This window comes from Anarhichas minor, unplaced genomic scaffold (genome assembly GCF_050575085.1).
Source record: "Anarhichas minor isolate MPS153535 unplaced genomic scaffold, ASM5057508v1 ptg000027l, whole genome shotgun sequence".
Lineage (NCBI taxonomy): Eukaryota > Metazoa > Chordata > Actinopteri > Perciformes > Anarhichadidae > Anarhichas > Anarhichas minor.
The window spans coordinates 5,139,543-5,164,225 of NW_027466473.1; the positions used below are offsets into that span (position 1 = coordinate 5,139,543).

Here is a 24,683-nt window from a genome sequence, read left to right on the forward strand (position 1 = left end):
CAATGTCCCAGTCTGTTGAGCAGTGACACAATGCGTGATGATCCTGTTAAATGTCGAATGGTTAAGCCTAAAGTCAAGGACTTAGGTGTCTGCTTACGGCCCTTGGAAGCAAGGTACACAATGTCTTGACAAACAGACAACACTTTCAAATGCAAGTCATCAGCAATGTTGACATAATGATCCAGTGTTGGCTCGTCAGTGGCGCCTATAATCCAGCTAACTAGATTGTATAGTGCAAGGGGAACAACAGTTTGTGCTTCAGTGACATTCAAATATTCAGAAGTTGGAGGCCATGGGCATGACATGCCAGGAGTGTCACTAAGATGTCTTTTTAAGAACAACGCTGCTGTATATAGTGTCCTTGCGTCCTCTTGTGTTGTTTGACACTTTGTTGTCCCTTTTTCAGTCTCGCTGTCTGTCTGGCCCAACTCACTAGACTGTGTGGTTTCCGCACCTGATGGATAAGGTAGCATGTCCACGAGTGTATCTGTTGACAGAGTCTCTGCAAAAACCAGCTCGCAGATGTTGCGAGCTCTTAAAGTTCTTCAACTTTCAAATCCTTCTACTTCCTCATACTTTCAGCTACAGACACCATTTCAACTTTAAAATGTTGAGAAACCCCTGAACTATTGCTGCATAATTCATCCATCCATCCATTTTCCTGCGCTTATCCGGGGTCGGGTCGCGGTGGCAACAGGCCAAGCAGGCTGACCCAGACTTCCCTCTCACCGGCAACATGTTCCAGCTCATTCTGGGGGATCCCGAGGCGTTCCCAGGCCAGCTGGGAGATGTAATCCCTCCAACGTGTTCTGGGTCTTCCCCGGGGTCTCTTCCCAGTTGGACGTGCCTGGAAAACCTCCAGTGGGAGGCGTCCAGGAGGCATCCTAATTAGATGCCCGAACCACCTCAGCTGACTCCTTTCGATGCGAAGGAGTAGCGGCTCGACTCCAAGCTCCCTCCTGATGACCGAGCTCCTTACCCTATCTCTAAGGCTGAGCCCGGCCACCCTACGGAGGAAGCTCATTTCGGCCGCTTGTAGCCGCGACCTTGTCCTTTCGGTCACGACCCAGAGTTCGTGACCATAGGTGAGGGTAGGAACGTAGACCGACTGGTAAATTGAGAGCTTTGCCTTCCGGCTCAGCTCCCTCTTCACCAAGACGGTCCGGTACAGAGCCTGCTTTACTGCTGCAGCCGCACCGATCCGTCTGTCGATCTCCCGCTCCATCTTACCCTCACTCGTGAACAAGACCCCGAGATACTTGAACTCCTTCGCTTGAGGTAGGCACTCTGTCCCCACCTGGAGGGAGCAATCCACCGGTTTCCGGCAGAGCACCATGGCCTCAGATTTGGAGGTGCTAACTCTCATCCCCGCCGCTTCACACTCGGCTGCAAACCGCCCCAGTGAATGCTGGAGGTCACGATCCGAGGAGGCTAACAGGACCACATCATCTGCAAACAGCAGAGAGGCGATCCCGAGACCCCCGAACCTGACGTTCTCCACCCCCCGGCTGCGCCTAGATATCCTGTCCATGAAAGTCACGAACAGGACCGGAAACAAAGGGCAGCCCTGGCGGAGGACAACACCCACCGGGAACGTGTCTGACTTATTGCCGAGAATGCGGACACAGCTCCTACTGCAGTCGTACAGAGACCGGATCGCCCATTGTAATAGGTCCGGCACCCCATACTCCCGCAGCACCCCCCACAGGAACCCCCGAGGGACCCGGTCGAAAGCCTTCTCCAAATCCACAAAGCACATGTAGACTGGTTGGGCAAACTCCCAGAACCCCTCCAGTAGTCTTGCGAGGGTAAAGAGCTGGTCCACTGTTCCACGGCCGGGACGGAATCTGCATTGCTCCTCTTGAATCTGAGGTTCGACAAACGGTCGGAGCCTCCTTTCCAGCACCCTGGCATAAGCCTTCCCCGGGAGGCTGAGTAGTGTGATACCCCGGTAATTCGAGCACACTCTCCGGTCCTCCTTTTTGAAAATGGGAACCACCACCCCGGTCTGCCAGTCCATGGGCACTGATCCCGACCCCCATGCGACATTGAAGAGGCGTAATTCAGCTTTTTGATATCTTTTATACTTTTTGAACTACAGCAGTTTAACTTTTATGATTTTTTCAGCCCTTTTCTGCTTTTATAATGGGTGTGTATTGCGCAGCTTAGAGTGCGTGATGTCACCGCTAGAGTGAAGAGCAGCTTGAGATTCTTGTGAAAAAAAGATTTGTCTTTTGCCACTGTGTCCACAATCTTCACTCTTCATGCATCATTTCTGGATGTAGAAGTAGCTAATCTTGTCCTTGTCGTAGACAAATGACTGTGGAATCCCACAGATTTACACATTTGACACAGAAGCCTGTAATTGAGAGGAAAACCAACTTTCTGCTCCATAGAGACCAATGTTAAATTTTGCTTCAAAAACATCTTCCACAGAACACGGTACCCCATTTCTAAATCGCCAGTTCAGCCACATTTTTTACACTACAGACACAATTTTTACAGGATCTGTTCTTCAACTCATCCTTCCTCTCATTTATTAATATCGGAGCTACGGTTATGGGAGTTTTGAGGATTTGTTTGAGAGGTGTTTCCCTGTTTAATCTCCATGAAAAGGCTGCAAGGACACAGGTGTTTCTGATTAAGCTCATTAGTGATGTTGATAAACACAGACTCACAGACACACACGCACTCCTCTCTCTCTCTGTCTCTCTGTCTCTGTCTCTCTCTCTCTCTCTCTCTCTCTCTCTGTGTCTCTCTCATACAGTCATTCAGGTTCTTAGAGATCTTTAGAGGATCCCCCCCCCCCACACACACCCCATTTTAAAATAAAAGCCCCACAGAATGAATTCTAACTGAAATGCTTGTGATGAAGCCTGTCATTTAATAACCTGTTTGTGTTAATCTAACAATATGAGTCCATCTCCTCTCCCCTTCTCCCCCCCACACCCCATTTCAAAATAAAAGCCCCACAGAGTGAAATATAACTGAAATGCTTGTGATGAAGCCTGTCATTTAATAACCTCTGTTTATGTGTCAAATATTATGATTATGTCTCCTCTCCCCCCCACCCAGCCCCACCCTTTCAAAATAAAAGCCCCATGGATTAACTGTATGTAAACATTAAGCTCAAAATTAGACTTTTTCAAATACTGCCATTACTATTACTACTACTACTACTGTTATATTATATACTACGACCACTACTACAGCTATTACTACTACTACTTCTACTACTTCTTCTAAATACTAATACTTCTACTACTAATGATACTTCTACTACAACTTCTACTACTACTATTACAAATATCACTACTGCTACTACTTATTATAATGCTACTAATACTTCTACTACTAATAATACTTCTACTACAACTACAACTTCTAGTACTACTACTACAAATATCACTACTGCTGACATTTTTTAAGCCACAGAAACCGTTCAAATATCTAAATGTTCAGCTCTTTCAGGAGAGGGGTGATATGACTTTTCATATTTGTAATCTTTTAACTTTTTGAAATATTAAGCTATTTGCAATTTTCTTTTGAATGGGATCTCTATGGAGAAAATCTTCAAATCCTGTTAAACTTCTTCAACTTTCAAAGCCTTCTTCTCATACTTTCAGCTACATATGACTTCATATTTGTAATCTTTCAACTTTTTGAATTATTAAGCTTTTTGCAATTTTTTTTAAATTGGATATCTATTTTCAGCAATGTTTTTGAGATTCATTTCAGCTTTCAGCATTCCAACGCATTTTCAGCAGGAAATGCATTTTCTAGTTTTATTTTTATTTTAATCCTCTTAAAGTTCTTCAACTTTCAAATCCTTCTACTTCCTCATACTTTCAGCTACAGACACCATTTCAACTTTAAAATGTTGAGAAACCCCTGAACTATTGCCGCATAATTCAGCTTTCTGACATATTTTAAACTTTTTGAACTGCAGCAATTTAACTTTTCTGATTTTTTCAGCCCTTTTCTGACTTTATAATGGGTGTGTATTGCGCAGCTTAGAGTGCGTGATGTCACCGCTAGAGTGAAGAGCAGCTTGAGATTCTTGTGAAAAAAAGATTTGTGTTTTGCCACTGTGTCCACAATCTTCACTCTTCATGCATAATTTCTGGATGTAGAAGTAGCTAATCTTGTCCTTGTTGTAGACAAATGACTGTGGAATCCCACAGATTTACACATTTGGCACAGAAGCCTGTAATTGAGAGGAAAACCAACTTTCTGCTCCATAGAGACCAATGTTAAATTTTGCTTCAAAAACATCTTCCACAGAACACTGTACCCCATTTCTAGATCGCCAGTTCAGCCACATTTTTTACACTACAGACACAATTTTTACAGGATCTGTTCTTCAACTCATCCTTCCTCTCATTTATTAATATCGGAGCAATAGGAGCTACGGTTATGGGCATTTTGAGGATTTGTTTGAAAGGTGTTTCCCTGTTTTATCTCCATGAAAAGGCTGCAAGGACACAGGTGTTTCTGATCAAGCTAATTAGTGATGTTGATAAACACACAGACTCACAGACGCTCCTCTATCTCTCTCTCTGTGTGTGTCTCTCATACAGTCATTCAGGTCTTAGAGACTTTTAGAGGACCCCCCCATTTTGAAATAAAAGCCGCACACACATGATTTAGAGATATATACGTGATGCAGCTCAGCCAATCAAATATGGGTATTCTGATAAGTTTCCTGATTCGAGTGACATTTACACACACACCACGACACAAGAGGGAGAGACGAGGAAAGACATGGCAGAGCAGGACAATAGTCATGTAAGCTGTAAATGATAAAACAGGACAATCTCCAAATGAGAAAGATTGCCAGAGAGATCAAAGTGAGTGTCTCTCTCTCTCTCTCTCTCTCTCTCTCTCTCTCTCTCTCTCTCTCTCTCTCTCTCTCTCTCTCTCTCTCTCTCTCTCTCACACAGTCATTCAGGTCTTAGAGATTTTAAGAGGACTCCCCCCCCCCCCCCCCCCCCCCACACACACACACACCCCATTTTAAAGTAAAGGCCCCACAAAATGAATTCTAACTTAAATGCTTGTGATGAAGCCTGTCATTTAATAACCTGTTTATGTTTATCTAACATTATGATTATGTCTCCTCTCCCCCCCCGGCCACACCCCGTTTCAAAATAAAAGCCCCAAAGAGTGAATTCTAACTGAAATGCTTGTGATGAAGCCTGTCATTTAATAAACTCTGTTTATGTGTGTCAAACATTAAGATTATGTCTCCTCTCCCCCTCTCTCCCCCACCCAGTCCCACCCTTTCAAAATAAAAGCCTCATGGATTAACTGTATTTAAACGTTACGCTCAAAATTAGGCTTTTTTGTTGAAATAATGAATGCTCTTACTAATACTGCGACAACTACTACTACTGCTACTAATATTTCTAGTATCACTACTACTACTGCTACTACTGCAACTTTTGCTGTTGCTACTATTACTGCTACTACTACTACTGCTATTACTGATACCATCAATATTATTACTACCACTACTGATATTACTACCACTACTATTATTACATATACCACAACTGCTACTACTGCTATTCCTGCTACTACCAGTACTAATACTACTACAGCTATTAGTACGACTGCTACTAGTACTACTACTACTGCTACTACTTCTTCTACTACTACTACTGTTATATTAAATACTACGACCACTACTATTACTACGACTACTGATACTACTACTTCTACTACTTCTTCTAATTACTAATACTTCGACTACAACTTCTACTACTACTGCTACTACAAATATCACTACTGCTACAACTAGTACTTATTCAAATGCTACTAATACTTCTACTGCTAATAATACTTCTACTACAACTACAACTTCTACTACTACTACAACAAATATCACTACTGCTGAAATTTTCTTAAGCTACAGAAACCATTCGAATATCAAAATGTTCAGCTCTTTCAGGAGAGGGTGCTTTGACTTTTCATATTTGTAATCTTTCAACTTTTTGAATTATTAAGCTTTTTGCAATTTTCTTTTGAATGGGATCTCTATGGAGAAAATCTTCAAATCCTGTTAAACTTCTTCAACTTTCAAAGCCTTCTTCTTCTCATACTTTCAGCTACAGACACCATAGTTAGACATTTCAACTAGAAGGGTTTTCAGCAGTGCAGTTTAAATGCTTTCAAGCTTCAACATTTTTCAGACGGGTAGTCTCCCATTTCTTAATTTTCAGCAATTTTTTGACAATTAATTTCAGCTTTCAGCATTCCAACGCATTTTCAGCAGGAAATGCATTTTCTAGTTTCAAGATACTATACTGTGTCATCTGTTCTGACCTTTTTTGGACATACTATACGATGACTTTTTTGACCTATTATACTATTACATCTTTTAGCATTTGGTTCAACACAATGCTTTGGCTTTCTTTACTTTTTTCGGCAAACTACACTATGACGTTTTTAGTATTATTTTTAACCTACTATATTATGAGTTTTTTTGACACACTAAACCAACTTTTTCTGACAAAGATGGATGAAATGAGCGGGGGGGTCGGTGACTGTTGAGCCCTCATCTTCACAGAGACCTGCCTCCATCACTCATCTCGGATCAAGCGGCACTTGGCGGGCGGACAGCAGGACAGAGCGCAGGGCTCCTGTGGGACGGGAGGAGGTGGACTCTGTGTTTACGTCATGATGCATCTTGATGGACAATGTTTTCCTCATGTTGAATTTTTAATGTGAAGATGTCGGCCATATTATCTGTCCAGAGAATTGTTTGGGCTACAACTGAATTTCGGTGAATTCCTGTATTGCATAATGACAATAACTTATTCTTGATACCATGAATTACTTTTTTCGACTTGCTATACTATGAGTTGTTTTTTTTACTATTTGCTACATGCTATACTTTGACTTTTCTGGAAATACTATACTACGGCTACTATGACTTTTTTTAATACTTTTTTCGACAAACTGTACTATGACTTTTTTAGCATTATTTTTAACCTGCTGTACTATGACTTTCTTTACCTTTTCGACATACTGTACTATGCCATCTTTTATGACTTATTTTTAATATTGTTTTATCTCTGTAGAAGGAAAGAAAGGACAAAGATATTATGTTCTATGTACAGTTAATTATATTTTTAGTAAACTTCCACATTCACAAGAAGAGATAGACTCCAAACCAAACTTTGAGCATAATTATCAAGAACTGGGTCAATATGGCACCACAATAACAAATTAAGAATGTTATGAATGAGTTGGAAACACAGCAACGAAGACTCACATATTACTATAAATACAGTATATTTCCTAGAACAGAGAGGATGAATAGCATACTTATATATATATGTACGCTATTATTATATATATTAATATTTAATAGCATATGTATATTTATATTCTTATATATACTCATATTTTATTTATTTACATGTTTACCTTTGATCATGTACCCCTGCATCAGTTTTATACAAATTGGTAATGTTATGTTTTCTTGAATAAAGGGACAAAAGTGAAGGTATCCCGATATCAATAAAGATTTTCAACTTGAATATTTCGTTGATGGATATGTGTGAGTGAAGTGTTCCCTTATTCTTTGGAGCATTTACCTGCTTTGAAAGGAGTTGTTGTCATTAGCCGCAGTCACTGCTGAAGCCTCCTGGTGGCGAGATGATCCGTGATGCATTCGCTGTAGTCTGTCCACAATCAGAGGCTGTGTTGCTGACTGGGCACGTACGCATTTGTGCAGGTTGTGTTGCACGCGGACACGGGCGGATGATGGCGTTGACAAAACGCGGAGCATTGCGGACCGCAGCGGACACGGTGCTGATCTCAGAGGACACGCACAATGAAATAACACAGCATTCACTACTCACTCCATTCAGTCTGTGCGCCATTTCCTCTTCCTCTTCCTCTTCCTCTTCCCTCTTCCTCCTTCCTCCTCTTCTTCTTCCTCTACCAATGTTTAGCTGCATACTGCCACCTGCCTGCCGTGTATGCAGAACGGGATCTAGTTTTCCTGTAAAAGTAACATGATCTAAACAATTTAAAAACAAAACCTATATTCTATTAATTCTGTGTTGGTTAACCCTCCTGTTATGTTCGTGTCTTAGGTGCAGCAATGATGTTCCCACATGTTTAATCATCCAAAAGTTGTCAGAAACCAAAAAAATCCTAATAACTATAGTTTGTCAAATTGACCCGAACATCATCTGTGTAATATAAACCTGCAGGGGGGGGGGGGTTGCAAATAAATGATATGAACCATTTATTTTAATGTTCATTACACTAATTAAAGCAAGCAGAAGAAGTTTCATACAGAAAAAGCACTTTAAAATATTTTTTCTAGATTTTCAAACTTTGAAACGGGTCAGTTTGACCCGGAACATAACAGGAGGGTTCATTAAGAAAGGATTTACCCCTCTCTGAGTTTCCCACACCGTATCTCCATTTGTTCCTTGTATGCCTTACAAATCCCATTCACGTCCGGCCTCTCTCACCCTTTGTTGTAAACTTACCCTTTCATCAATACATTTGACACGGTGCATGAATATGTGTTCAGTATTATAAACTATGACAATGTGCACGTACATGTGTATTTGCTTTTCTCCATAGAAATAGTGTCTTATTCAAACCATAACCTGATAGAACCACCTCCTCTCTACTTCTTCTTCTTCCTCTCTGTGTTCTAAATGTCTTTTCAACTTCATGGTATGTTCTGCCTTTAGTGTCCTCATCATACATTTTTAGCCAAAGTTCAGATATTTTCTTTTAGACCCGTGCTTTACCTTCCCCTTCACTAAATGCCTCTATGACTGATGTTGAGTAATCTTTTAGTGATCTCTGAACTCTAATCAAACACTGACAAATGTCTAACAGTACATCTTACCCAATCGGCTTCATAGTCCGTAAACTTAGAAGAACTGCTGCAGATTCAATACAAAGCACATCCTCTGGTCTCACTTCTTCAACAATCGCTGCCATCGTCTCATCATACAGACCGATGGTGTATCTGTAACTCTGTTCCTGCACGATCATTTTGGTCTTTTGAGCAGTCAGTAAATATCTATAAGTAATTATAAAAACAATTCCTTATATACTGGTTTGCACAGTGTCCTATTTCACTTTCCACCCAATCTGTCTTCAGCTCCATGATAATAAGATCAACCTTAGCCTGAGGAGAACGTTAGTAACACCGGGTTCTTCTGATTTTAGTGCTGTTTTCATCCCCACATCCTTTAAGAGCAATCCAGAAAGCCGATGCAAGTTTGTCCCTTCTGAGCTCTAGTGGGATTTCTCCCAATTCTACCACTACAGCGCTGCTTAGAGGTGATCTCACTGCCACAATGCTGGTCTAAACACTTTGTTTTGAACTCTGTCAGAATCTTTTGAGAGAGATTTAGCTGCTACTTAGATTACTTTTTAAACATTTTGTTTCTGCTTTTAGTTCAGCATGTACTTTAAATGTACATCTTTTTGTCAAGCCAAATTCCCAAGTAGTTCAATTCCTTTAATTTTCCATCGGTTGCCCTCATGAATGGAGCTTTTGCTCATCAACCTATCTCCTTTAGTTTAAATCTTCTATTCTATTATCATTGTACCGTTAGAATAGCCTCCCTAATCTTTCTCAGCACACTGGTGTCATCTCTCCCATGATCCACAGAGCTCCGCCATCGGCATATAGTGATGAGCATATCCTTCTATCTATAGATTCATAAAAATATCATTGACCATGATGTTAAATAACGCTGGACTAATGACACATTGAAGGATTCCATTAACTGTTTCAAACAAATCACATAGCTCTGGCCCCACTTCCACCTTCCACCTATGCCCATCTCATTCATGAGCAGTCCTTAGAGTCATTGGCTTATTAAAGGATTTCTCTATTTCATTACTTCCTCGGACAACAGCAAACATAGATCTTCATTTCCTAAACCCATTCTGACGCTATTCATCTTCTCTGTTCTAAGAAGTATGTGAGTCTTCGTTGCTGTGTTTCTAGTTCTGTTTATTTCTATCTCGTTCATAGTCTGCTCTGCATCACGGGTTAAGTCTTAATTATCCGTTTCCTTAATTACATCAAGGTTTTCAATTAGCACCCCCTTTTTGCTCTTTTGTTGCAGATCGTCCAATTCCACTGTGTCTATTGGCAAAGCTTTTACCAACACATGAGCCGTGTCTTCCTGTTACAGATACTGTCTCTCCACCCTCTGACGCTGGAATCTTACTGTACTATCTTTTGCCACTCATTTTCTTTAACGTTGGCATTTTGAGGAAAGTGTGTCTGTCTTCAGAAGTTTATATATTTAAAAAATAAAAATGTGTGACTGCTCTCATTGAATAGATTCAGTAAAGTGCCTAACACTAACAGTGTATTCTGCTGCAGTATTTGAGATTATTTTTAGCTAGTTAACAGCTGTTCTGGATGTAGGTCAAGGGGGTCCAGCCAGCCTTTATGACAGGGCGTGCTGCAGTGTTTGCCACCTTCTTCTATCTCCAACCTGCACTATCAGGATGAGGTGACTCGGACACTGGGACTCATTCAGGCTGGTGGGATATATTTCTGTAATGGAATCCCAACACCGCTGAACAGTTCTCTTTTGAAAGTAGTTGTTGATATATTCCAGGTCTGTGTATCATCTGTTTATTTGATTATTTTATTCAATCTTACAAACAAAAGATTGAGTTCATTGCAAGGTCAAAGGGATAATTGGTAAAGAAATGAATAAATCTAGTTTAATAGGATCTACAGCACATACTGTGTATAGTATAATATAATATTTATTTGATATGTTTTTACTTTTCATATAGAGCAGGTCTAGACCACCATTCCCCCGGCAACAAGTCACATCTGCTAACCGGAACAATTTGGTTGAAAGTAAATCAACTTGCACTCCGTTACAATATCTTTATTTATTTCTCAGCATGTGTGTGTGTGTGAGTGTGTATCTGTGCAGGGTTGCATGCATACATGTGTGTGTGTGTGTACAGTTTCACATGTGTGAGGCAACTGAACAATGACATGGTTTAAATCACATTGGAACAAGAACAATGGAAACCAAACACAAGTGGAATCAATTCACAAGCACAACATCTAGCGTCTCAACAAAGACACACAGCTCAGAGGTTCATGTCATCAGATGAAAAGAAGTGATGGAGGGGAGACCTCCGACGTCCCAATACAAATTAGACCTTGATTTGATTTTAAAAGCATCACTCATACGACGTGAAAGCACTGGCAACTGTATGGGATCATTTTACCCAGCCGGAGGGAAATGCCATGAACAGACCTCCAGTGGAGCTGAAACATCCTTTGATTAAGACTCTTTGCTGAGACAGTCGATGGAATCGTGACCCAAGTTAAAGTCTCAATCACAGCAATGCATGTGGCTTTATATTCCCCCCTGATTTAATCAGTGTTTGATCATTTATGAGAAGACTCATTTTACCTTGTTGTTCACATGGGTATATTACACTGATTGTGACATAAGAAAAACTATTAAACTTTAAGCTCCACTGTGTCATTGAAGTAAAAAACAAAAACAGCTAAATTATAGCAAAGATTTAAATACACACACCCAGAATTTGATAATGTATCATTTTTGAATATCATAGTCATTATAAGTTTGTAATTACACAGACTTTCACGAAGTTACTATTTAGCCCCAGACCACCCCACCACCCGACCCTCCACCTTCAGGAACCCTACCCCCACCCTTCCTTTTCAGTTCATGACGGTGCAGTTTGAATGACATGCAAGACCAGGCCCACATCGAGTGACGACTCAGTGGACGGCACTCCACTCTACGACTTCACATCCTGCTTCTTTTTCTGGAATCTCCTGAACTGGGACTGGATGGCCACGGCGGCCTTCTCCGTCTCCGGGTTGTCCATGTCGATGTCAAAGTCCTGGGGCAGGTTGTTCTTGTTCTTCTCATCTGTGGAGAAAGGGGGGGGGGGGGGGGGATTCACAAATCTCTTGATCATACTCGAACTTCAGCCAACCCTCCATTAGCTATCCCTGCTTATCCTTTAGAGGGTCGTGGGGGGGCTGGAGCCGATCCCAGCTGACATTGGGCCAGAGGTGGGTGCACCCTGGACAGGTTGCCAGTCAGTCACAGGGCTGACATACAAAGACACATTCCCATTGGCAATGTAGAGTCTCCAATTAACCCAACTTGCATATCTTCCAACTCAAACTTGTTTTATGTTATTTATGATGACAACATTCTTAGCAGACTGCAGATGTCCCTCACATTGCCTATCAGGCACTACTACTCTATGGGTGATGGTCAAATATTTCCCAGTACTGTACTTTGTGTTTAGTGCTAACCAGTAAATATTAGCGTGCTAACACATTGAGAAGGTGAACATGATACATTTTCATTCAATTTCCGGCGAAACATCAGCATATTAGCATTCTGACATTAGCATTTAGCTCAAAGCAGTACAGAAGTACAGAATTTGGTCTGCGCTCTCTCTAATGTTTTGTCGTCAATATACTTCCATATTAAAAAAAATGTTTTTGCATTTACAAGAGAAAAGACTTGACGGATGAAGAGGAACTGCTTGGTTTGGCAAATGCGCATCCCCGCCTAGCTTATATTATTGTTTATTCAAAGAGAGGGAACACGCATAAAACATGCAGAGAAAACAGGTTTTATGGGCATTTTTTCTGTTCATTCGTTGGGTGACCTCATCATATCAGATGTAAATGTCATTACAGATGTCTGACATTCAATAAAAGGACAGCACAGAAGCCCACATATCAACGAAGAAGGTTACCTGCTCTCCACAGTCTGAGAGAGAACACATTGGTCTTTTATGACAGGAGACAGACTAATCATCCATTTATAAATAGCAGCAGACTTGTAGTCAAGCTTCTACATATTGATACTGTATAACTGTGTGAAGATGGCGAGACAAGCCTCGTTGAAAGGAGAGGAAAAATAACTGCAGATTTAAAGGTTCAATATTACAAAAAAAACATTATCATATACAGCAAAAAACAACAACACATCCTTAAGTGCCCAAATAATAAGTGTACAATGAAGACTGAAGCCAAGTCAGTGCAAACACACAAGCAGATTAAAACAAGTGAAACGGTTTTGGTTTATGCGATGTGTTTACCCAGTGAGGTATTTATTCGAGCAACTCAGTTGTCATGCAGCACAGCGCTCCGTGCATGACTGTGCTGACCTCCTGTGTGACGTGAGCGCTGCAGCATAAACAGGGATTTTTCCAAATGGCCTACTTACATTTGGATGGAACCTTTTGTTGACCTTGAGGCCCTTGGATGACACGTGTGGCAATGAAAATAAATTCATATTTCATGATTGCAGAAGCCACACAAACTCTCTCTGTCTCTCGTACACACACACACACACACACACACACATTCCTTCTCTAAAATTACACCTGCTCCTCAGCGTCGATGACCTTTACACCACAGAGGGCACATCACAGTTTCAGTAATGTGTCGTGCTGCTGCATGAATGAATCATATTTCCCCAATGAATGATGGAAGTATTTCCATAAGAGGTTTGTGAAAGGTCACGGTCAAATTGGTTCCTGTGGGACTTAAAGCCTCCTAAGATTGTATGGACTGTGATTGATGACGGCCCAGTCTAAAGAGCACTGAGCAACTAAACGGTGAAGTCAAGCAATAAAAAGTGAACCACGGGTTCGACTATGATATATTAACAAACGATGGAAAAATAACAGATTTATTCCCTCAAACTAAGCAATTGTGTCCAACGGAAAAGGGTGAAAAAGTTATTGTTTTTTATACACACATGATGTCCTTTCAGTCAATCCCAACAGGTCATCACAGCTTGACATTAAGAAAAAAGCAACTTTCCATTGAAAAACTTGTGAAACCGATGTGAAGAAAATATTCTCAATATTCATGATGAAGATGTTTGAGGGAAACGTGCGTCCTGTTCTCTTTCTCTTAATAAATTCAAATTCAAAGAGATAAAATATAATATTCTGTGAATTTGCCGGTAAACACAAGTAACTGAGGGTGTATGTATGTAAATGTATGTATGTGTTCAACGTCTTCACTGACAAGGGATCATCATCTCTTTATTTCTTTCCATCTCTCTTTCATAATTTAGGTCTCCGATGTTTAATATCGTGATAATGTGTTGAATAAATATGATATAAATGATGGAAGAAACTTATACAAAGCTTTACAACACTGTTCATTTATTGGAGTGAATTAGAGTTCAGTAACCTTCCTAAACCAAAGAGCAATATAAAGAGTGAAAAAGTGTGGAAATGGGCAAATGTCAAATGAATGCAATTCATGCCTCTATGAAATTCAATTAAGCTGCCTGAAATCCCTCCTGATCACTGTTGAGATGTTTCCCTGCGGACTGAGCCTGAGCTGCAAGACACTTCATCGTCCCAGAAGTTGGGACAGAAATCCATTTCAACACGGGGTCCTAACAGTGTTATCAGCAGCCCCAGAGAGGAGAGGTGACACATGGTCTCCAGGTACACAGGGCTGCTTTATGTGCCGGATGGGGCCACGGAGCCATTTAGCAGGGAATGGGCTGCTATTCACCTGCCGCATCCATTGTGTTAGGAGAAGGTTCACTTCAAGGAGTGGAGGAGATTACATTCAGTGATTCCTTCGTGTATTGTATCATATGCTGCCCTGAAACCTAATTTTGTGGATGTGCAGGCTGCAGAAAGCACTTACAAGATATACAGTATCCTCCAGCATGGCTGAAACTAGGAGACCAAGTAACAGGACACAACCTGGTAAATGTATATTCATCATAATATTAGTTTTGTTTTTTTTTAAAGCTAAGTTAACTACCGGTAATTCAAGCCAGACAGGAAATGTCCGGCTGATTCAGATTCATCTCATTATAGAAACAGGACTCCAACTTTGCCAGCATGACAGTTCTGCACTTAACACCATTTATGAAATTCAAAGAATCCTGCCAAGTATTTTACCGTTTATAACTCACAGGGTTGGAATTACATTATGATGCAATACTATGGCCATGGCCGAGTGTTTCTCTGTCCTTTATCATAACTCGTGGTTTGTTGTTTCTTATATAAAAAACACAACAGAGATATTCAAATCAATTTCTCTGGCAAATTATCTCTGGTCACACTATGAAATACAGCACATTTAGGAATATTGAGACATTTTAGAAAAAATATGTGTGATACTAACTGAACTAACTGAACAAATGTATTGTTCACAAAATAAGCCGTTCAAGATGCATCACCTCTTCAAGAGTGACAAGTCATTGCAGTAGTCGAGTTTCAGTTTAATTGTCAAGTGTTTCTTAAATGAACACAAAATAAATAGTGAATGAGGTGCGCTTCCATCCACTGGTTTGGAGCGAATAAACTGGTGTAGTTTGGTTAGAAGTTAGCCGTAGGCTAGGCTAGGCTTTACACATGGTTGCAGTAGAAGAAGTAGAGGTTGTTGACATGTGCTTTGCATAAACTTACAATGCCGATGAACATTTGTGGCGACTGGGTTGGAGATTTTAATGTATACATAATTGTGTCATCTGCGAACAGATGAGTTCTACCATCATCGAGGACTGATGGAAGATGATTTATGATTATAAAAAATAAGTGATTCAAGGATTGTCTCTTACCTTTGAATACTGTCTCTATATCAACTAATGCATGCAATTTATACTGTGATTGATTGTGCTTGTGTAAGATAAAGTTGTATATTCCTACATATAATTCTACTAGTATGAAATATATATATATATATATATATACTGTATATATTATATTTCATCTATTCTATCCATACATTCTTATCCATTTCCTCAATATACTTTGTTATTCAAATCAAATTACAATCAGATGAACTGTAGAATTAGAGTTTTCATTTGAGTTTGTGGGGTTTTGTATTTTATTGCATGATAATCAAAATCATATTTTCCTTAAGAACAAAAGGGCAAAACTAGCCAAAGCTTTGTTCTCTTACTATATGTAATCGAGAAGCTGCTTATGCACCTTACAATAAATTGGTAAAAACGAAACATTAGTAATATTCTGTATTTCTGCATACTTGATGAGCATGGTTATAAAATACCTTGGCCAGCAGATGGTTTGCTGTTTCCAGTCATTGTTCCAGATGCTTGTCTCTGCAAAGAAAACACAAAACAAATACCCTGTGTCAATAGTGGAATACGAATAACTTTTTTTCTATTAGATATTGTTCATTTTGATAATATTCCACAAAATGCTCATTTGCAGTAAGTTAAACATTTAGATTCGAAGACATTTCTTATGTTCCCCACAGAGAGAACATCATAGGAAGTCATCCTCTCACTAAACCCAGTCACAGTGAACATATTGCAGGTCGGCCTCTGCTCTGTCTGAGGGGAGCTGGGACGAGATATGCTGATCTATAATCCATGTTTCTGCTGTAGGGGCACGCTCACTCTGGTGCTGCTTATACAGCTCCCCAATGCTCCCTGACAGCCCGCTGCTGCTCTGCAACATTACAAGATACACTCAGCTTCCAAATGCAGAGACAAGTGTGTGTGAGAAGGTTTGCTGCAGTTTCACAATTCAGATCTTTCCATTTTTATTTACAAAAATAAAACTGGCATGAGAAACCCGACATCTTCCTCCTGTTTGTCCCCGTGTGCCATCACGAGAGCCGGTGGAAGAGAAACTATAGTTGGACAGTGTGGCCATCTGTTTTTCTGTTTACGCACGGAACTCAAAGTGAGTCAATGCCGTCGGGATTCCCAGCGCCACACAGACTCTCATCCGCTTGATTGTGCTCTGGTATTCAGTGCCACGCACCATACATCATACCTCCACCCACTAGGACACCAGCAAAGGAATCCAGGCTCCCGGGAGCAGAGCGGCAGTCGCATTTGAGTGATTGTCTCGGCGCAGTCAAAAGATGCGGCGCAATATCGAGAAATGAAGACAAATGCGATATAAACTGAGATCAATAACCAGCTGCAACTTTTTGTGATTTTTTTTGTTTCTTTAGCTTCATAGCCTTCTCACACTATGAGCATAGGGACCATGGCGGTAGGCACCAACAGATACAGTATGAGGGGAGCTTATTTCATTTCAAAGAGTTCGACTTCTTTTAAACTATGAAATATTTGCAGAGTTCTTAAAGGGGCTAAAATATCTCCTTGATCACACCATGATGACAAGTGTGTGCTATTTGTGTCTGGTGTTGTTTATAAAAGTATCCTGAGAAGGATGAATTTAGTCTCTAACAGTCTTTCTATCAGTCATACCACACTGTTTCCACAAACCTCAAAAGTTATGACTTAAAAGCAACAATAATGTATATATTTTCATACTGAGGGAGTGAATCCTTTTCTGCTCTTCTTTTCGCAGCAGAACAGTACTTAGATCATCATCATCATTATTGCAACAACCTCCACCCCTCTCTCTCTCGCTCTCTCTCTCTCTTCTCTTTCTGCCTGGATACAGTCGGGGCTTACATAACGGCTCCAGTCCTAATGTGCAATGGGATAACTCTCCGCACATTAGCACATTTCCCCCCACACTATTCCCTTTTTTCTGCTCAACCGCTCCACTCCGGTGAAGGTTCTATCTCTCTCATGCTTTGCTTTAATGTGCCTGATGAACACAAAGGGAGAACAGTGAGAAGAAAAGCCCATTTGCATGAAACTCATTTGATTGTTTTCAGAAGCAGTGAGTGAATTTTAAATGAGATGTTTGTCGTGGCTCATCTCGGTCTTTGCTCGAGCTTGGCACCGCTTGATTCCCATAACTTATTCACTTCTAGCAGCTGAGGTATCGTCGCTCAGTTTGCCAGCAGCATTGTTAACAAAGGACTCAAAACCTCATGAGAAAATTGTAGTTGAGTGAGTGGGTACAGCCGTGCTAATGTTTGCCCCTCTTTTGGGGGTGATTTTAAATCAAATAACCTGTACGACATCACAGCTAAATTATGTTTCCTCTTACCAAACACGCACAGCTTCTGAGCCTGAACTCATCACAAACTATCAAAGTAAAAGCTTCGCCGTGTTTGAGGTATTTCCTCCATCGCAGGACGTTTTTTCTTCATACGTTATCTTTGTCTTGTTTTTAAGGCAAGATTATGTAACTTTTCTAAGACCACAGTCTTCTTAAAATAAACCTGGACTTACCGCCTTGTGGTTGTACGCCCCCACTAACCAGTCAAGTTGAAGCTGTATATCAATTCTTGAGTTATGGCGAAATAAAATAGATTTTGTGAGGTCACAGTGACCTTTGACCTTTGAGTGTAAAGGGAATACTGCTGTTAAAACGCACCTTATTTGTTTAAAGTGTTTGCAAACCAAATGTTATTGCACTTTTGTTCATATAGCAGTACTTTTAAAATAAAACATAACAATTGCACATAACAATGCGTTTAATCGCAATTAATCGCAGAAAAATCATGCGATTAATCGCGATTACAGATTGTAATCGTTGCCCAGCACTAATATATATATATATATATATATATATATGAATGTCAATAATAAAAATAGAATATAACAAATCCCAAAGGGGTTTTGCTGTTTAAGCAGTACTTGGTATGTTAGTTATACTGAATCATCATTGTCAGTTATGGGATCAGTTTGGCAGTGGAGTTTCCTTCAGTGGTGACTGATAGCAACACTGTCAGCTCAGCCAGAATGCACAGTACATTGGTTCCTCGCTAAAAGCCTATTAAAAAACCCCAGAAACAATCATAATCTGATAACTAATGCTAACAGCTATTGACCTTGCCAACAGTGCTTGAAAAAGGCCAAAGTTTGTACTGAATCAAACATTACAGCCTGGACAAGCAACAGACTGAACTCATCACTGGACTCAAGAATCAGAATCAGCACTGAATGTCGTGGCCATTTGAACAGTGATGCGTTTGCTTACTGTTGATGCGAGGGAATGCTGAAGTGCCTTTGAACGGTGAAGAGTTAACTGACTGACATGCACACTCAGGTGCATATGAGCAGTAATGCGACTGCTTACCTTACTACATAGTCAGTGTGTATAATGATTCATATCAGCAAAGGGATTCGTAATCTAGTATTTTTTGTATCAAATCCTTCTTTCTCTTCCTGTGATACATACATAAATGCATCCAACTAAATGTGAACTGCGCTAGCTAACCTCTCTTATATAAAACCACACATGACCGTTAGCTCGTAGAAGCCAGCAGAGTGATGATTTAGGTCTAATAATTCATTTCTGCCTTGTCTTACTCCTCCTGATCTTAAGGTGTTAGTGGAGACCAACGGTCCTCTACAGCAGGGGTTCTTAACCTTTTTGACCTCGGGGCCCAACTTTTCAAGTACAAAGTGTCCCGGGGCCCATTCAAATATTAACACTATTAGTTTAACTAATTGATCTCACTCTTGGTTTGATTTGTATTCAATAACTATATTGTTACCTGTTCAACTCCACCCCTATTTTGGAGCAAAACCGCCTAAAATGACATACCCAAATTAAAATGGCTGTAGCTTCTGAACCACTGTGACTATATGCATCAAAAGTGTCAGAAAACCTGTAGGTCATATAGAAACAGAGCAGTGGGCCTTTGGAGTCAGTAACAATTGAAGATTTTTGTCCGCATAAAATAAAAAGAATCCTTCAGTATAAATAACTGCCCGTGGCTGTATCTGTACAGGTAGAGGACAGTATAGGGCTGTAACTACACTATCAGTGAACAGCTGCCTCAAATTTGAAGAAGATTGGACAAAGTATGACGATTCTACAGTGTTTCTTCCATGAAGAGATCCAGGCGGAGCTCTAAAAGGATATTTGGAGACCCAAATGGACACATGGTAACCAAATGATATTCTGACACACTAAAGGTGTTTCTCCCTTTATATTTTGATATTATATTATTTTCCTTTTATTTTTAGCCTTTGCAAATTGCAAAAACTATGTTGCAAAAACTATCGCGGCCCATCATCGTGTGTGAGTAGCGGACTTGCTGTGCGTAATGGCTGCGACCGAGCGCACGATCGAGTATGCGGTAACTCAGTTACGCAAGGTTATACGTTGGTTGACGGCTTATAGAAGAGGAAGATAAGGTTTGTACTATAAGGACTAGCGTTTTCTGAAGCTACTAGCTCCATGGTAACATCCGCTAGCACATTGTCGGGTCTGTAATGTGTCTCTTTCCGTCGAAATGCTGCAAGATCCGACTTGCAGCGGTTATGGCGACTTTGGACAGTGTGTGTTTGGGCTCCTTTTGTGAAAAATCCATAAGAAATGAAAGAAAATCGATGATTTCTTTGCAAAGATGAGTGAATGGTGATTTGGAAGATGAGATTTGGCCAGGCTAAGCCTCTCAGGCAGGCCGCTGTGAACTGTCAGAGTGCTGATGGCAGAAGACTCCATTTTTTAATCTACATTTGGGAGCAGTCAGATGGGAGAGACCTACATACTTTTAATCTAGGCTTTGGAGCAGCCAGTAGGAACCTGCCGGGTTCACACAGGGTTAAAGGGTATGTGTGTAATGACATGCCTGAGCTATCCATGCGCTAAAGCTGCTCAAAGCAGCATGTTGTGAAAAAATACCGACATTGTATCGGCCTAAATCCCCCAGTGGAACCACAATACAACTGTGTCCCATTACAGTACCCTGGAGGTTCCCTCCAAATTAATTGCAGGGGTGACTGGCAGAAAAGCACCTCATTGCTGCGGATGTGATGAATTGATACCCGACTGTCCGAGTGAGTGATTACTATCTCAAAACAAGTTAGGTCCACTGGGAAGCCACCACATAGTCCAGTATTCAGTGAGTGTTAAAATAAATACCATGTTGTTTAGATTTAAGGTCCATATATCAGTCTCCTTCTTAGCTAGAGCAGTGGAGACACGTCAACGCACCAACAATCTAAAACATTCACCATCTACACTTTCATCTGACATTAAGAATAATACATTTCATTTGTCCTCACACCTCTTGCTGTTATTTGGGATCACCAAAATGTTCAAACCGTTCATCCATCCTAGCATCCGTTCCTTTCAATACCAGCTTTTGCTGTGCAGTATTAGTACAATCCTAATTCTGCTAACAGGTAACCCATATGAACACGCTACATGAAACCAATACTGATTTGACTCAGGGTTGAGCTCACTGGACACATCCAGACTACAGTTTACTCTCTGCATTCATCGTAATAGTGATCATACTATCATGCTTATTAATACTAGACCAGACTGCTACACAAGCACACAAACATCAGCACCAATCCAAAGCAACAGACACTCTTTCGGGCCAGCCAAACAGCACGGCTCCTCATTAGGAAGCTGGACGAGGGATGGCAAGTCTCTCATGCCGTCAGTGCCAATAATGTGGCGAGCTACACTGAGCCTCACCCCGGTGTTGCCGGCTGGTTTTTGAGCAGGGCTTGTGCGATGCCGTGTCGTCCCCGAGGACGAACCGCCGTGTGTGCTTGCTCCCGTTCCCATATGCCGGAGACAGCGGGAGCTTGACAAATGGATGGCAATGACGATAATTACATTGCTAATGATGATGTCCTTCTGCACAGTGTATGTGCCACATATGGCTCTGTCTGCCGCGGTTGACTGACGATGTGCAAAGCTTGATAAACACTAGAAATTATGATTTTGTTCTCCCTCGAGCTACTGTTTTTTTAAATGACAGAGAATACAGTATCCTTTTAAATGAAATAAAACTGAAATAGATGGCATGCTTTTGGCCAGACTATTGCATTTAATAGTTCAATATATTTAGATTAGTTTTCTGTTTTCGAACAGAAACAGCAATACTTGGACTGTTATTGCTGCAGAGTACATCCATACAAATGAATTACAGCTGACAGATTGTTTTTTGCAGTATCAGCAAAGGCTCAAATGTGCGTCCACAGAGTCAGGATGAGTTGAATTGCTGCCGCTTCTGTCACCGCTTCCTTTTGTGATGCTTATGTGTGTTTATGAAGCACCACGCTGGCACGAAGGGTTGGAGTGAACATGGAGGGAATTGATGAAATAAATAAATTACCTTCCCAGTGTGTGTGGGGGGGGGGGGCTATTTTTGGTTCTTATGGCAGCTCAGGCTCCCCAGAGAGACTCCATGCTGCACTCAGGATCTATTAACAATTTAACGAAGAGACAGCGAAACTAGGTCACAGACAGCTCAACCCAGCATCAGTGTAACTCTTGTGCAGCCTCCCCACCAGCAGACTGAGCGCGGGGCGATGATGCCACGATGGAGGACTACACTGTGCTGTCACTGACTCTTCTGTTAAAACCTAGCTTTGCAAGCAGCTTTTGGAGATGAGCAGCAACTTGCCTTTCTTTTGATGATGTACCACGCTGTATAAGAAACAACGTCACAGTGAGACATTTACAGAGCACTACAACCAAGTTTAAAATAGAACAATTTTTTATAAGTGATTTAAAACATTTGCTAAAACAGTCGCCCTTATTCAAACAAGAGGGAAACTCCTTTCGCAATGGACAAAAAAAACAAAAACAGAAACACCCACTAACATCTGGCTTTTGTGTTTAGTGGGAAAGGTTACAAGAATTAATTCCCGAAATAAATTACTCCGCATTAGTCACGGGTATTTATCGGCTCCAGCTCCGATCGGCACTGATGACACCTGGGTGAACGCGCTAATTTCTGCCCCCCTTTTCTGTGTCATCTCAGCCACAAATTCTGTCGTTCTCCATACAGTTTGCAATCGAACATCCTTCCAAATTAGTCAGCACCGAGTTAGAAGAGACTAAATAAGTAACGGATATAAAACCAGTAACCAACCTACTGTTTACGAACCCTGTTTTCCACCTGTCTACTCGCAATGGGAAAGGAGTCTATCGCCTATTTTATTTTTTTATAGTTTTTTTCTTTGAATGTCTTTGTCAGTGTGGTGCAGCCAAAAATTCAGAAAAATGAATCAAATTCGGAAGTGCCAAAAACTGCAGTTCCTCAAATGGCCACTTAAGACTCCAAAAGCGAGTCAATCCTCATAGACTCCCATGTTAAAATCCCAAACTTTACATTATAATTAAACATGTTTACAGCTTGGTACAAAAACGGGTTTGGTCTCTATAGCTAATATCCCCGTTCATGACAACTGTTGAATTTTTTTATATATCGTTAAATTCATATTACGGCCTCAAGTTATGCATAATTAAGGGCGTGGCCATTTGGAGTGACAGGTGGGTGCCTTCTCAGGTTGCTATCTGCTAACTGTCTGCTCTGCTCTGTCACCCAGGCCTGCCTCCGCTCTTTACCAATCTCTGGATTAGCAGGGACTTCGGCTCTGTCGCACTGCCAAGATGGTGGACATGCGGCGATGTCGGCAACCCACTTTTAGCTTTACAACTGCTCTTCAGAAACCGATGGGGGACGTCAAGAAGAATACGTTCATAAACTGTACAAGAAGTCTACGGTGCAAACGCAGGTGGCTCTGGGAAAACAATGCAGTGTTGCCCGGCAACAAAGTTCAGTTTTTGGCGTGACCCAACGTGACATCATCCGGCAAGACTGTGGCTAAGTGGAGAGCAGGGCTGCCCTTCAATCAGAGGATCGGCGGTTCGATCCCAGGCAAGACACTTAACCCCAACAATTGCTCCCGTAGCTGTGCCTACGGTGTCATAGAATCTGAATTGTAAGTCGCTTTGGATAAGAGCATCTGCTAAATGACTGTAATGTAATCAGTGAAACTCTGCTATCTCTAGCACAGTATTAGCTGTCAACATTTTGCACCAACACCGCTTCCGAATGGACACTGGACTCCAGATCTAAGACTTCTTCTCCTGTGTGAATCCAAGACCCACTTCATTTCCCTACTAATTAACTGTCCACAACAAAGCAGGTCATTCGTTCATCTGCTATGTTAATGTCAACAATATAGAAAAAAATGAAAGCCAATTCTGATTCACTACCAGCCCTTCAGGAAAATATGTCAACTGAAAGTTGGCGTAATGCTGTAAAATGTCTGTCCTCAATTGAAACTGTGTTCCCAGTAAAGAATAAATATGATGAAAGAGGATGTTTATGTAGCAGTGGGATAATAAGAGTGTCCTCTTCTCGTGCATTGAGACTGTTGTTTTTGACAGAAAAGTTAGAATATGAAAGCTGGCCCGACTTCCTTTTTCATCTTTATCTGACGCTGACACATCCACTAATTAAAGTGAGTCAGTTACACCCCAGACTTCAATTAAATTGGTACTATTAATCTTGAAGACAGCTTTGTAGATGAAGAAAAAAATGGGTAAAAAGGAGTGACTACTGGGGGGGGGGGGGGGGGGGTGGCAATTATAAAACTCTGATAAAGTTAGCATTGCCATCACTCTCTCTAGCCTGGAAAATGGCAAATGTTTAGATAGTGTAGTAATGCTTACATGCCATAGAGTTTATTATTACCTTTCTAATGGTGACATATGTCTTAAGAGACATATAAAGGCAAAACAAAAAGAAACAGCTGCATGATACATACCACTAGGTATTAGTGAGATTTGTTGTTGTTTTTGTAGTTTGGGTAAAATGCCCCTTTTAAATCTCAACAGATCTGCTATACCAAGGAGAAACTTCTTTCAATCACCTAAATATGTACAACAGCATCGTTACAGTGTAAGGGAGGCACAGTTTGCCTTCCAGCTGGATTTATTCAAGTGAAACTAATGGCATAGCAGCATGGTTTCCCCATAGAACATTAGCATGCATTAGGCAGAGTATG

General features: G+C 40.9%; 1 protein-coding gene across 1 annotated transcript; it reads right to left on the bottom strand.

The window, feature by feature from the left end:
• Nucleotides 1–11,802: 11,802 nt before the first annotated feature.
• On the bottom strand, nt 11,803–16,494 carry pcp4a (Purkinje cell protein 4a). The gene is made up of 4 exons (XM_076101353.1): nt 16,327–16,494; nt 16,082–16,133; nt 13,257–13,289; nt 11,803–11,936 (listed from the first exon to the last, which is right to left on the bottom strand). Exons 1-4 carry the CDS (start codon nt 16,492–16,494, stop codon nt 11,803–11,805), a joined length of 387 nt encoding a protein of 128 aa, XP_075957468.1.
• Between the last annotated feature and the right edge of the window lie 8,189 nt (nt 16,495–24,683).